The 14,766-nt window shown below is 34.7% G+C and overlaps 1 protein-coding gene across 5 annotated transcripts in view; it reads left to right on the top strand.

Moving 5' to 3' along the window:
- The window catches only part of Tmem87a (transmembrane protein 87A), a 57,953-nt gene that overhangs the window by 25,640 nt on the left and 17,547 nt on the right, over positions 1-14,766 (top strand). For 2 of the 5 annotated variants that reach the window (XM_071608138.1, XM_071608135.1), the window contains exons 8-15: positions 2,395-2,456; positions 3,196-3,379; positions 4,599-4,698; positions 6,620-6,713; positions 7,996-8,071; positions 10,466-10,570; positions 11,501-11,559; positions 12,334-12,437. In XM_071608138.1, the coding sequence (XP_071464239.1) occupies positions 2,395-2,456; positions 3,196-3,379; positions 4,599-4,698; positions 6,620-6,713; positions 7,996-8,071; positions 10,466-10,570; positions 11,501-11,559; positions 12,334-12,437 (784 nt within the window). Of the gene's footprint in view, positions 1-2,394; positions 2,457-3,195; positions 3,380-4,598; positions 4,699-6,619; positions 6,714-7,995; positions 8,072-8,648; positions 8,722-10,465; positions 10,571-11,500; positions 11,560-12,333; positions 12,438-14,766 lie in introns of all 5 variants that reach the window. The other 3 variants (XM_071608136.1, XM_071608140.1, XM_071608139.1) reach the window with 3 other exon arrangements.

Below are 14,766 nucleotides of genomic sequence, written 5' to 3'. Positions count from 1 at the left end.
AAGATCGAACCCAGCGCCCTGCACGTACTAGGTGAGCGTCCCCGCTGAGCCACAACCCCAGTCCTTGAACTTATACCCTTTTTGTTTTCTCCTTTATGTTTTATCCATTGGTTGTTAGGAGCTCAGAAGGTAAATGAATACAGGACTTTACCATCTGAAAGTCCTAGAATATCTCTCTAAAACAGTTTCTTTATCTCTTCTTTCTTTTAAAACTTTTGATGGGGCTGGGGTTTTAGCTTGGTGGTAGATAACTTGCCTAACGTGTTTGAGGTACTGGGTTCGATCGTTGCTACCACATAAGAATAAATAAATAAATAAAATAAAGGTATTGTGTTCACCCACAGCTAAAAAATATATATTTAAAAGAAGTTAAAAACCACCTTTGATTACTCCCCATTGCCTGTAAAGTGTCCACAATTTCCAGTAAAGTTTGAAAAATTATAATTTCCCCAAGTTTACTTTTTCTTAACTTATATTAATGCTATTGTATGGTACTATGTATGTTTAAGGCTGTATGCCCTTTAAATATACAGCCCACATTTTCACAACAGTTTTTCTGTTTCTCTTTTTTTTTTTTTTTTGTGGAAGTGAGTATTGGGGATTAAGGCCAGGAGTGCTTAACCACTAAGCAACATCATCAGTCCTTTTTATTTGGAGACAGGATCACACTGAGTTGCTAAGGGTCTTGCTAAGTTGCTGAGGCTGACTTCGAACTTGTGATCTTCCTACTTTAGCCTCCCAAGTCATTGTGATTGCAGGCTTGTGCTACTGTGCATAGCTTATTTCCTCTATCTGGAAGGCTTTTTACTTTATCATGGAAAATACTCATCCTTCTGGCTCTGGCTCAGAGGTATGGTTCTCTGTGTTGCTTTCTAAATCCCTTTCCCTTGCTAGATGATAATCCATTAGATGACAGAAAACATCTTATCTTTCTATCTGCTATTTCTCATAAGCCTGTAGCACATAGTGAGTGGTCCATAAGCATATATTTTAACATAGACCAGTGGTTAGCAATATTTTCTGTTCTTTTTATTTTGTTTTCTTTATTTTACCTAACTTTTTCTTAAAGGGTCAGATAATAAGTGTTTTCTCTGTTGCAACTATGCCAACTGTGGTGGTGCAGAGGCAGCTGTAGATGATACATAAATGAGTGGATGTGACTATGTTACAATTAAATTGTATTTACAGAAGAAGTAGATGGCTAAAATTGATCTCTGTGCTGTAGTATTTTGTTGACCTCTGGCATAGAATAAACAAAGAATGTGACACAAATATTCACTAATTATTTTGTTGGTTCTTTTATTAAATTAGGAAAAGGTATAGAGTTATTAACAATTCTGGTTTGAAAGTTTTATAATTGATCTTGTGGTATCCCCTCACCCCCCCCAAGTATTGGATCTGGTTTACTTTCAATAATGGTATATCCTTTTAGTCTGAAAAAAGCTAATAGGAAATTTTGATCAGATGGGCAGGTGTTGCTTGTCTAGAGGTAATAATATTTTAGAAAAATCAGATTTTTATTTATCAGTCATACCTAGATTTTACCCTTTTTTAAATCAATTATAGTTAATCTTAAAAAAATAGTACATCTTAAAAAATTAGTTTTATCAGTTATAGGCAGTCTTATAATACTCAATAAGTTTGCTTCAGTAAGACTGTCTTTCAGATTCATGTTGTTGCACTTTAATTACTGGCAAAAGTTTTTAAAAATGTTAACTACTAAGCTTTAAGAAAGTCCAATTCTTTTTTTTTTCGTGTCAGGATTCTAGATACATGATTAGGAAACTGGATTGTTTTCACTTTATTTTGTCGGCAGGTACATTATTTGTAAGAGTTAATTTGAATTTGTAGGTTTTAAAAAATACTTTCATTCTCTAAATAATACACTAAAACAACAAGATTATATAAAATTGAAGTCAGTTAAAAAAAAGTAGTAGGAAAGTATAAATAAGCAGATACAGAAGATAAAGGTGATAGAATAAAAAAAGGAAGCCCTGTAAAAAATTTTAGTGATAGATTGTGAGAAATATACATATGAAGTGTATCTGGAATTTAGAGGAGATGAGGAATAGTTCTTGATAGCCCACTCGGAGAAGACTTTCTGGAGGAAATATAATTCAGTCTAGTCTTTATGGGATATGAGTCCATACTCATCCCACATCAGACTGGAGCATGGATTTTGGAAACCTGTGTAGGATATAGGATGAATGATGAGAATACTTAATGAATTTCAAAATGCTGTACAAATGTAATGCAATATTCGTAAGAATTGAAGTGGTTAAAAGTAAATGACCTGGTAAAATTGTCATTCATTTTGTCAAATATTAGACAATATTAGACAAAAGTCTAATTTCTGAATCCATTAAATTAATTTTGAGGACTGTGTTTTGGCAGTGACTGTTGAAGTGAAGGGTCCCTATGAATATCTCACGCTTGAAGATTATCCATTGATGATTGTAAGTGAATTTATGTTTTTAAGTTCAGTATTAGATGAGTTTAGCTTGAAAACTTGTCCACGTTTTGTGGCAGTATTTTTTTTTTTTAATTTTTCCTGTGCAGCTTAGAAAATGTTTTTTGATGTTCTGTACTTAACTTTATTAGACTGTTACTTTGGGAGAGTTATTATACCCTGAGGGCCTCATTTTTTTAACCTGTAAAATGAAGAGGTTAATGACTTTCAGATTTGAGACTTGAAAAGTGTTTCATAGATTGTGTTACATTTCATAGTCTCTCTAGGATCTAAAGTAGGGCAACAACCCTACAACCCTATAGTTGTACAATGATACAACCCTATAGTTTCTGAGTCCACTCAAAGTAACTAAGTAATGAAGGTTTCTCCTATTCATTTTGTATGTGTTTATAGGCACATGGCTATCTGATTGCTCTCTTCTTCTTTCCCTTTAATAGTTTTCCCATTTTGTGTTTTGTGATCTCTTCAGTGTTCTTCTCATTTATATAAGTTTGGATTGTGAGCTAAAAGAGAGCAGTCACCCTTAAGGATGAGTCCTTGTATACTCTGACTCTGCTCAAGAGGAGATAATTTTTCAACTTTTTTAGCATTACACTCCAAAAAAAATCATTTTTTTTCCAAATAGAATGTAGGATATGTATATTTTTGTAGTTTGTTAAGACTTATAAAATGCGTAGCTCTTAGCCCTAATTCTCTTTTTCATCTCTTACGCAATTGGATGACAGTTCTTCATGGTGATGTGTATTGTCTATGTCCTGTTTGGTGTTCTGTGGCTGGCATGGTCTGCCTGCTACTGGAGAGATCTCCTGAGAATTCAGTTTTGGATTGGTGCTGTCATCTTTTTGGGAATGCTTGAGAAAGCTGTCTTCTATGCAGAATTTCAGAATATTCGATACAAAGGAGAGTCTGGTATGTAATAAAAAAATTTACCAGTTTGAGTGATTGGTGAAATGTATAAAAATTTTCCTAAGGTCAGGAATAATTAAATAGGTCTACTTTTACAATTAGGTAATTATTAGAATAATTTAAGCAGAATCACTATGATTGTGACTTTTCTTTTTGATCTTGTAACTTAAGGGATTAGTGATATAAGGATACTTTTATTGAAATATATTCACAAAATAGTTGCCATTTTGGGAATGATTATTAACACCATTAAATCTTAATTGCAATTGATATATAAGGCACCATTGTTGTTCTTTGTGGTGCTGGTGATCAAACCTGGGGCCTCATACACACTAGCAAGTGCCCTACCACTGAGCTATATCCCAACCCTAAGGCACCATTATTATATACATCAAAAAAGAAAGTAGGGCTGGGGTTGTAGCTCAGTGGGAGAGCACTTGTCTAGCATGTGTAGGCACTGGATCTGATTCTCAGCACCACATAAAAATCAATAAACAAAATAAAGGTATTGTTCATCTACAACTAAAAAAAATTAAAAAGAAAGAAACAGTACCAATTTAAGGATGCCAGTAAGCTGCCATTGATAGTAGGATACATTTGATTTCAAATATCTTAAAAAATATGGAGGAAAATTGCATCCAAGAATTGATAAAATGTAGGGGTACCAAGAAAATAGGAAGTTGCTTTTATTTTATTAAGGTGAACTGGTTATATCAAGAGATTGCTTTGTACTGAAGTTTATTGAGATAGCTTCTGTAGCTTTCAGTTCTTCCATCAGGACATTTGATTGTTAATAATTATTGTTGCAAGATATTCTAATTAGATCTTTGAAAGGGCTTAAAGTAGTGGGTGCAAAGTTGAAAATCAGACACATGCATGTGTGTGCGTGTATGTTTTGTACTTTTCTATGTATAGCTATATTTTACTATTTTAAAAAATGGAGAAGAAATATCCTTGATACTACAAACATGTACAAATTGTCCATGTAGGGTGAGCTATTCTGTTAAGATTTTAGTGAAGTTGGGTGGGAGATGAGTTGAGCACATGTGAGTAAGATTTAAGAGATAACAGCTTGAATGCTTTTAAAAATTGTGGAAGAGGTTTTCTTTTTTATTAGGACTTTATATCAGTGCTTATTCTGAAGAGTGTTAGTGATTTATATTCTGATATTGGAATTATGTCTTTTGTATAGTGCCAGTTCTTGCTTTCTTTTTTATCGTAGTCCAAGGTGCCTTGATCCTTGCAGAGTTGCTCTCAGCAGTGAAACGCTCCCTGGCTCGAACCCTTGTCATCATAGTCAGTCTGGGATATGGCATAGTCAAGTAAGTAGTAATTTCCTGTATGAAAGAGCAAATTAAAATGATGACTAAAATAAAATACTGTTGCAGGTTCCCCATATAGTAGTTCTGAAAGAAATAATTCTGAAATAAGAAAAGATATCTGAAATTTTGGAACATTGTAAGTGTTGGGAAAATATTACTATTTCATTTCACTGCTTCAAGTGCACCTGCAGAAAAAACCTGCAGTGTAACAAGTAATTCTGAAATACCAAACTTGGAAAAAACTTAACAGTGACTTTACTCTTCCAAAAATTTTTTGCAAGTCAGACTTTTTGTTGTTGTTGTTGTTGAGAAGAACATTCTTACTGTAACTGTCTAAAAATTACTTTTATTTAAAAAATTTTTTTATTGAGCACCTTCTATATTACTAGACATTGTTCTAGGTCCTGAAAACAGAAGATTTGTTGAGAAAGGGGGCACATACAAAATTGAAATAAATGAGTTAAATAATTTTAGTCAGTGAAAAGTGCTATGGAGCAGAGAAAGGGGACAGGGCGTGCTAGGCAGGAGCTCAAGCTTAGGGTTGTAAATAGAATTCAAGGAATGCTTCACCTTGTGACATTTAAGCAGAAACATCAAGGAGGTAAGGGAGCTAGATGTGGACCCAAGGGAAGAGATGCTGAGATGTGATTAGATTCTGTATATTTTGAAGGTAGAGCCAATGGAATTTCCTAGTGAATCAGATTTGTGATGTAAAAGAGAAGAGGAACCAAGGATGATGCCAACTGTTTTGGTCCAGTCAAGTGGCAGGAGGGAATTGACATTGGGAAGCAAACTGAAGACTGTTCTGAGGAGGGTTATTAATTGTATTAAATGCCCTCAGGTCAAGTAGGAGGATTGAGAATTAACCTTTGTCTTTAATTCCATGGAGGTGCTAATGATCTTGACAAGAACAGTGTTGGTGAAGTTGTAGGGACAAAAGCCCAATTGGTGGGAGTTCTAGAAAGAACTGGAGTTAGCTGTATGTAGTAATTATTTGAAAGAGGTCAGCCTTAAGCAGGATTAGAGGAATGGGGATTTAATAACTTCTGCTGTATGCCAGGAAATATTCAAGGTTTCTGAGATATACCAGTAGGAAAATTTCCCTCCCCTTAATGTTTTCCTAGTGTGTAACAAAAAATATACAAGGCTTTGACAGATGTGATTTAAGCAAGTGCATCTTAAACATTAGTGATTACCTGGTAATCTTGTTAAAATGCTAGATTCTGATTCAGTAGGATTTTTATTAAGTATTTAAGGCTTTCTATCTTTATACAGAATTTGTTCAAAAGACTTTTTGTATTTTGTTGGGAGTTTTTTTGTTTTGCTGTGCTAGGCATCTCATCCAGGGCCTGAGGCATGCTGAGGCAAGTGCTGTATCCTCCAGCTTTTGTTGGATTTTGAGCTTGCAAATACATTATTTGTTTAATTAAAGGTAGATAATAGGGTATTTGATGATACTAAGAAATTGTTGAAAAACATTTTTAGATTTGCTAATAGTACTGTAGTTATGTTTTTTTAAAAGTGTTAACACATACTGAAATGCACAAAAAGATATGGTATCCAGAATTTGCTTCAAGATAATAGGAAGAGTGGGAAATGAGATGCTAGGTAAGTGCTCTACTACTGAGCTGCAACCACAGTTCTATAGGGATTTATTTTACTGCTTTTGAATATTTTTCAAAATTCTCTATAATAAAATTTTTTCTCAAATATAGTAACTAGAGACAGGATCTTAAGTTCTACTTTTCCCTATCTTGCTTTAAGGTCAGTTTGTTCTTATGAATTTTTCTCTCAGGTGAATCAGATGTGTGTTGCTTATCACTAGATTGTTAGCCTGTGCTAATTAACGTAAGTTCCTCTGACTTTGCTTGTGTTAAGGTGTGTCTGTGTGTACTCAACTCTTCCTTTGCTTCCTTTGTAGGCCTCGCCTTGGAGTCACTCTTCACAAGGTTGTAGTAGCAGGAGCCCTCTATCTTTTGTTTTCTGGCATGGAAGGGGTCCTCAGAGTTACAGGGGTCAGTATTGCTTACTCTGAATTTTTGTGGTCAGTTCACTTACGTCATTTTGGTCTTGAGGGGGAATTGGAAGTGTCTGTGGGTTCTTTGCTTTTCTTACTTATGGGCTCTGATTTTTAAAATGTATGTATTTCTGATTTTCAAAATGTATATAGGTTTAATATCTTCTATCTGAAATATTTGAGACCAGAAGTTTTTGGACTTTAGAGTTCTTCGTATTTTAGAATATTTGCCTAAACTTTACTGGTTGAGCAACTCTCAAAATATTGCAAAAATCAGAATTCCAAAATATTCTAAAATCTGAAACTTTTCGAGGGTTAAAGGTTTGGGAATTTTGGATGAGTGATGCTCAACCTGTATTTTTTTTTTTAAATCTATCTATTAGAGCTTTATAAATTTAATGTATGACCCAGAATGAATGCTTTCCCCCTGTCCCCACATTGGCAATTCTTTAGTTCCTTTTCCTGGACATTCGTCTCCCATTCTTGAATAAGTAGCAACCATTGGAATCACGTACTTACTGGTTTAAATAGCAGTACTCTTTGCTTACCCAGCAATTTTAAAGATTTCCTTAAAATGGAGCTAATTAAGTTTCACACCATCTTTATGAATTATTAAGTATTCCTTTTGCCAAGAAAGAAAACCAAAGCTCTGAGATCTGAGTGATAAAGAAATTTGTTACAAATTAAAAAAGAAAAGAAAAGAAAAATAAATTTATGTTAGAGGATTGAGGATGTAGTTCAGTGTTAGAACACTTGTTTGACATGTACGTAGTGCCCTGTATTCAATCCCCAGTGGCAAAAATAAAGAAAGTTATATTAGAGATGGAGTAATGTGGGGGAAAAAAATTGGCCTCCCTGTGATTTTCCAATTATCTTCTTTTTTTTTTAATATTTATTTTTTAGTTGTAGTTGGACACAAAACCTTCATTTTTATTTATTTATTTTCATGTGGTACTGAGGATCGAATCCAGGGCCTCTCACATGCTAGGCGAGCACTCTACTGCTGAGCCACAACCCCAGCCCTAATTATCTTCTTACTTGTTTAAAAATCAGATTCTATAAAAACTTATTAAATTTAAGGTGGTAAATTCTATAAACTTGGCTTTGTCCTCAATAAAACTGGGCTCATTAGGTTTTACAATAAGTTTCTCCTTAAACATAACACTTTGTGATTGCAAATTTGTTTTTCAAACCTCACTGTCCTCTACACAATTTCCTTAGACTTTTAGCAACTTTAACCCTCTGTCAATTTCGTTTTCTTTCTTCTGCTGCTGCTATAGTATTTTTCTTATTCCTTGGCTCTGATAGTAAGCCTGGCCCTCTCAGCAATTGATGCCTGTATTATTTTATGGATATCCTTTCAATAACGTCCTGGTGATTGGGTTGTTAGGATTATATAAAAAGGATTTTGGATATCAATTGGTGGAAACTAGTAGCATCCTTTTGGGGACAGATAATTTGTTTGTAACACTTCATTAAAACAATTTTGGAAATCAATAATTTTTTTTGTATATTTCACATTAATTTGAAATATGAGAAGGCTTTTTAAGACGTTAGTAGAAATCACAATTATAGGAAATCAGATGTGATGGAGGTTATAAGTACTAGAAGTTTTTTGGTGTTGACACCTCTTACATGGATATTAATGTGTTGGGAACTCTGTGGTAGTTACTTCTATGGTAGTTAGCAACAATTTCATTTTATTGAAATTGTAATTGACAGTTTGTGTGAAACACTGATATGGTTGTATGTTCTGTGTGAAGGTTTGAAAGAAGGAAAGAATGGTTACATGCCATGTGTTAGTCCTTTTTATTTTCTTTTAGCTGAAAAGCAAAGTCATTCCAGATTATATTAATGCAGAATCATATGCTGGTTTCTTCTCTGTGCCTCTTTAGCCATCTGTTTTTCACTACCTCTTGTTCTTTGTCTGCAGGCCCAGACTGATCTTGCTTCCTTGGCCTTTATCCCCTTGGCTTTCCTAGACACTGCCCTGTGCTGGTGGATATCCTTCTCATTGGCTTGTTTGATGGAGGTCCATTTTCTCCCTTTGGAGATGGGTTTCTATTAATCTTTCTGCAAAGAGTTTACCAGTTTTATTAATTTCTCCTTAACCTGGGATATAATGTATTTTAAGTCTTAACAACCTGAAGGTTCAGGTAAGCAGTTTGTTTGTTTGTTTAATTTTTTACAATCATAAAAGTGGGCAACTGTGGACTGCACACAAAATAATAGCTTCTGGCTTTTCTTTTTTAAACAAGCATTTCACCTTGATTTTGGATTTGTTATTTGCTCACCTCACTTTGGTGTTAGAATCACTGGCTACTCTGGTGCTGTTCCTTCTTTTAACCTCTAGCAATTATTAAATGCTTTGAAACAAAAAGAGTTTGATCCATAAAATGTGGTTTCAGGAACTAATCAGGTGGTTTCATTCTTCTGAAACTTAAGCAGGTTTAGCAAGTTTCCACTTGTACAGGATGACTGTTTTTTTTCCTCATTCAAAAGTTGACTTGGGATTGTCTGAAGACTTTCACCCTTCAGAATAAATATTGATATCATTTACATGCAAAGTCAGCAGCAGTAAACAAGTTTCTGTTTTAATTTTTTTTTCCTGCTCCTTAAAATTAAATATTTGTTCATTAGGGTATTGGCCTTCAATAGAGTGAAGGACTCAGGTTTTTGGACTTTTCTGGATTATTTTGAATTTATTTGGCTTTTATAGATTTGGACCTATGTGTGATTGCCAGTATCATTGTCTTGATTGTGACTATTATGCAAAGCAGAATGTGAACAAAATTGTAATTTTGTGAATTTGAGTGGATTTTGATGTAGCAAAATGTTTGCAATTGAAGTGTTCTGGGTGCAGATGACCAAAACTTTTCTAGATCAGTATCTTTCCCTTTGTGTTTTGTGAACCCCTGTGAGTATTGAGAGGAGTAGAGAGGTAGGTGGGATTGGACCATGCAATAAGATAACACAGTGGCTCATTAACAGCCTTGGCTCTGATAAAGGGTAGAGCAAACTCCAGCTCCCTTATTTTTAGATTTGCTTCTCATTCTGAAAATTGACATGGGAGTGGATATCCATCATCCATAGTTGTCATGTCTCCTGTCTTTCTCTAGCAGTTCCACTTGGGAATGGAGAGTGATTGTTTTGGGAGCCTGATTGCCTGGGATTCTCAGACAGTTGTGGGGTCCTCTTAATTTATGGTAGCGCTGGCAAATGATTGCAGGTTCCAGTAGATGGCAGAAAGGGACCAAGTGTAGAACTATGGAAGGTTGTAGGCAGGAGCATAAATTATGATCCTAGAGTGGATTAGTCAGGCCAGTTGAGAATGGTTTCCAGTCTTGAAGAGTGAAGATGGTGTTAACTCCTTGTCCCTTGCCTCTTTCTCTTACCACTCTTTGTTTATTTCTTTTTTCATCTTTTAAAATTTGTTTTCCTAAAAAACTTGTTCCCATCTCTTTTTCTTTCTTTTTTAAATATATTTTCTCTTTTTCTTTTATATTTTGCATTCTTGTTTTATCTTGATTCTTATTTTATCTTTTCTTCTGTGAAAATGATGACTTATTATCTTGGTAAGGTTTAGTATGCTTGTGAGATTAAGTGAAAATAAGACTGTTTAGGCTTCTGAGACTCATATAACTATTGCTATAACCCCAGATTGTCCAAGAAACCTAAGGGTTATTTTGCAAGATTACTGTTTTGTTTTTTTTCCTGAATGTTTTAATTCCTTGACCTGCAAACACATATTTATTAGCCTGACTCAAACAATGAAGTTATTAAAACTTCGGAGGAACATCGTAAAGCTCTCTCTGTATCGACATTTCACCAACACGCTTATCTTGGCAGTGGCAGGTAAGTCTGGGACTTTCTTCCTGTTGTTTAAATGTGTGATCTTGTGATCCTTTCACAGCAGAGATTCTTAATCTGAGAGGTCATAAGTAGGCATAGAAGTTTTGTGCATTTAATTTGAGGAAAAAGTTCTTAGCCTTTGTCAAATTCTCAAAAGCATCTATTGGTTTAAAAAAACAAAAAAGATTACTAGCTGAAAATCAACTTAATATAATTTTACTTCTTACCATGTCCCTTTCCTACTTCCATTCTCTCTCTCTCAGGCATTTTTTCCTTGAAACAAGTTAACTTCAAACAGCATTTGGATTGTTTTTAAAAGATATTACCATCTGTTTATTTGATTTTAGTAAATGGTATAGAATTTTAGATTAGGGTACATTGCTCTTTTGGTACTTTACATATTTTGCTAAGTGTACATAAAATGCAGACATTAGGTAGACTGTAACCAAACTAGGCTAATTTGCTGACTTACTTTTTAGCCCTTTTACCAGGAATAGTGTGAGGTTTGTCCTTGATTGGAACTAATTCTTCTGTTTGTATTGCAGTCATTTTATCAACTGTTTTTTGCTCATGTAACCAGCCTATGAAAAGTTAGCTCATTTTACTAAAAATGAAAGAAAGAAAATAAAATATTGATATGGAAGAAGCCATATTTCCAATGCTTCTGTGCTAATTCTGAGAGTTACTGAAGTAGTCAGATAGTAAACAAAATTATCACAAAACTTTCTTTAAATGCAGAAAGTGTTGACAAGAGTATGTATCATGGACCTTGCTTATGGTAGATGTTCAGTAAATTAATATTGAATATATTTATGAAAATAACTGATAGAAAGTGATTGCATTGTATTGGAGATTAGTGGATGTGTGGAATTTTAATTGGGGGTGAAAATCATCATTGACCTGCTCTTATCAGGTTTTTTTATTTTATGTTAGCATCTATTGTGTTTATCATCTGGACAACCATGAAGTTCAGGATAGTGACTTGTCAATCGGTAAGTTATAAGTACGCATTTGTAAATAGGGTACTGTTTTACGCATGATGATGATGTTGATGACAATGACAAAGTTCTTGTAAGGTAAGCACCATATAAGAAATTAGGGTGAGGTCTTCACTTTTCTCTTCCTAAAATTCTGTGCTCTCATGGTGCCATTGTATGATAGTTGTTTTTATTTGGTGTATTTGACTATCCTTGTGGTGGGAGAGAATGTTTTAAGTGATAACCACAGCCTGTCATAATCCAGGCTTACCTTAATTAAAAATTTCAAACCAGAGGTCCAATGTGCTGAATTTTAAGTATGTGTGAATAGTACTGATTTGAGTAGAAGCCCTGTCTTTAAGATCTGAGCACAAAGTCTGTAGCCAATAGGATTTTTTCCCCACATTTTTAAAATTGGTGCATTATAGTTGGCCAATAGGAGGCAGCTAAGACTCTGTTTTGGCAAAAAATGAAAATGAATATTATAAAGTATAAAACCTTATATTACTTTTTCTTACCCGAAATAAAACCCTTCTCCAAAGATTCTAAGAGCTGGTGAATTTGATGTTTCTGTTCAGATGGTGCCTTTTCTTTAAGCACAGTAAGCACTGCAAAGGAAGAAACTACATTTATTCACTTTGTATTCCTAGCACTTAGCGCATATCAAGCTCTTAGTAAATATAACATAAGTGCATAAATAAGTGATTCTTGTTCTATGCCAAGGGCTTTGTGAACAAAGTATAAAGATAATAAATATAGACATTGTACTTTTCTCCACCTTTACTGTAGGACTGGCGGGAACTGTGGGTGGACGATGCCATCTGGCGGTTGCTGTTCTCCATGATTCTCTTCGTCATCATGGTTCTCTGGCGGCCATCAGCAAATAATCAGAGGTTCTTGGACTCTTTTACTTATTCTGCTAATGGTTAAATAGCTATTTCATGAAATAGGAGTGGTGCTTTAGAGGAGTTTGTCAGGGCTGTGTCATATAGTGGAAGAAATGTAGGGACTGGTATCAATTGAATTTGGGTTCCTTTCTTGGCTTTCCTTAATTTGCTTTGTGATTTTGGCATGCTGTCTCTTTTCATTTCTCTGGGTCTCAGTTTCCTTTTCATATAATGATGACGAATTATATCAAATGATATGAGGTCCCTTTCAAATCTGACATCTTCTGATAATTATATAGGTAAATGACAGTCTCTTCTGTCAGCTGTCCAGAAGAAAAGACAAATTTCTGTAGGCCCTACCCAACTCACTTTATAACAGTAGGGTAAAATGAAGATTTAAGCGATTGACTTAGGAATTAAAAATCCACATGTGAATTCACTTTGTTCAACTATATACAAATCTCTGTTATTAAAGAGTTGCCTGTTATTATTTTGTGAATATCCATGCCTTTGTTTCCCTTTTGTTTTTGTTTTTTTTAAAAACCCTTCTGTCCTCTTTTTTAGTTAGACAGTTAAGAGCTTATATTAAACAGTCACACCAAAGAAGGAAAGGTAAATAACAGCTCTTTTTTATGAAATGGGGTCTTGTGGTATTGCTCATTCTGTCCTCAAACTCAAAATCCTCCTGCTTCACACTCCTGAGTAGCTGGAAATATGGGGGACACCTCTGTGTCCAGTTTGAACAACTAATTTTTTAAAAAAATATTTTTTAGTTGTAGATGGACACAATACCTTTATTTTATTTGTTTATTTTTATGTTGTGCTGGGGATTGAACCCAGTGCTTCATGCCTGCTAGGCTCTACCATTGAGCCACAACCCGGTCCCTTTGAACAGCTAAAATTTTATAATTAAATATAGCAATGAAAGAAAGTCAAGGGGCTGGGGTTATGGCTCAGCAGTAGAGCACTTGCCTCGTACATGCAAGGCCCTGGGTTTGATCCTCAGCACCACATATAAACAAATAAAATAAAGTTATAAAAAAAATTAAAAAAAAAAAAAAAAAGAAAGTCAAGTAACAGAAAAGCCATGCAAGAAAATAGAGGAGATCTGAAATCTCACTATTCAAAAAGAACATATAGATGTTTTGGGGACTCTCCTTTTAAATCTGTCTATTTTTAGATAATACTGGTGACTTGCTAGCAATGTCTGTATTTAAAATGCTTTGCTTCCTTGGTCTTTAAAAAACGTTTTGTATTATTTCCCCTTTCCCTTTTCTTTTAAACATTGCCTCCATTCCCCATGACTTCAGTGTTATTAGTAGCTTAATATGGTATATCCTTTCCCATTTTATTCCCTATTCAAGTTAAAATCTTATTTTACTCACCTTTCTCCTTTATTTTCCTTCTCTTTCTCCGTTTCCCCCTTTCCTCCTTTCTTTTTCCTCCCTTCTTCCCTTTCTGCCTGTTTTTCCTTCCTGGATTTTTCTTTTTGTCTTTTTTCCTTCTCTCCTTTTCTCCTGCTTTCCTTCCTTTTCTGGTTGTCAGTCTTACTATATTGCTAGGCAGACCTAGAACTCATGGGCTCAAGCAGTCCTCCTGCTTCCATCCCTGGATTAGCTGGGACTACAGGCCCCACTATCATACCTGGATCATCCCATTTTCTAATAACTATTTAAAGACTTCCACTCTGCTAGAGCAAGTCCCCTAACTCTCCCCTCTTGATTTCTCCCTTCTTTTATCCATTCTCTTTTTACAAATCATTCTAATCTTTGCTCTTTATTATTTCAGTATAGTTTTTCCCTTTTGAAGTGATTTAGAGGTGGCTGTAACTACTCAGCAAGAGCCCAAACTTGACAGTGTCAGATAGGCCTACATCCAAGTTGGCCCATCATAAGGATCTGCTCCAACATTCTTCTTTATTTTCATTTTAGTTATTACAAAAACAATAACTAAGGTGTTACACATTTTTCTTCTTTCTTGTTACTTTGCATTTTTTTTATACATCCATCAAGCCAACTCCCCAGGAGTTGAGCCATCATTTCTAAATTTTGTTGGTAATTTTTAATTCCAATAATGATACTAGCACAGCTGCAATTCCATATCATGGCTGACCCTATGCCAGTATGGGATTCAAAGGTTCACTAACTCCCACCCTCCTATTCCTTATTTTATTTTAATTTTTTTAATGTTTTTTTCCTAGTTGTCAATGGACCTTTATTTTATTTATTTGTATGTGGTGCTGAGAATCGAACCCGGTACCTCACACATGCTAGGCAAGTGTTCTACCACTGAGCTACAGCCCTAGCCCTCATCCTTTATTTTATTAAACAGCATG

This window comes from Marmota flaviventris, chromosome 2 (genome assembly GCF_047511675.1).
Source record: "Marmota flaviventris isolate mMarFla1 chromosome 2, mMarFla1.hap1, whole genome shotgun sequence".
Taxonomy (NCBI): domain Eukaryota; kingdom Metazoa; phylum Chordata; class Mammalia; order Rodentia; family Sciuridae; genus Marmota; species Marmota flaviventris.
The sequence above is the reverse complement of the archived record's forward strand: the minus strand, read 5'-3'. Positions and strand labels throughout refer to the sequence as shown.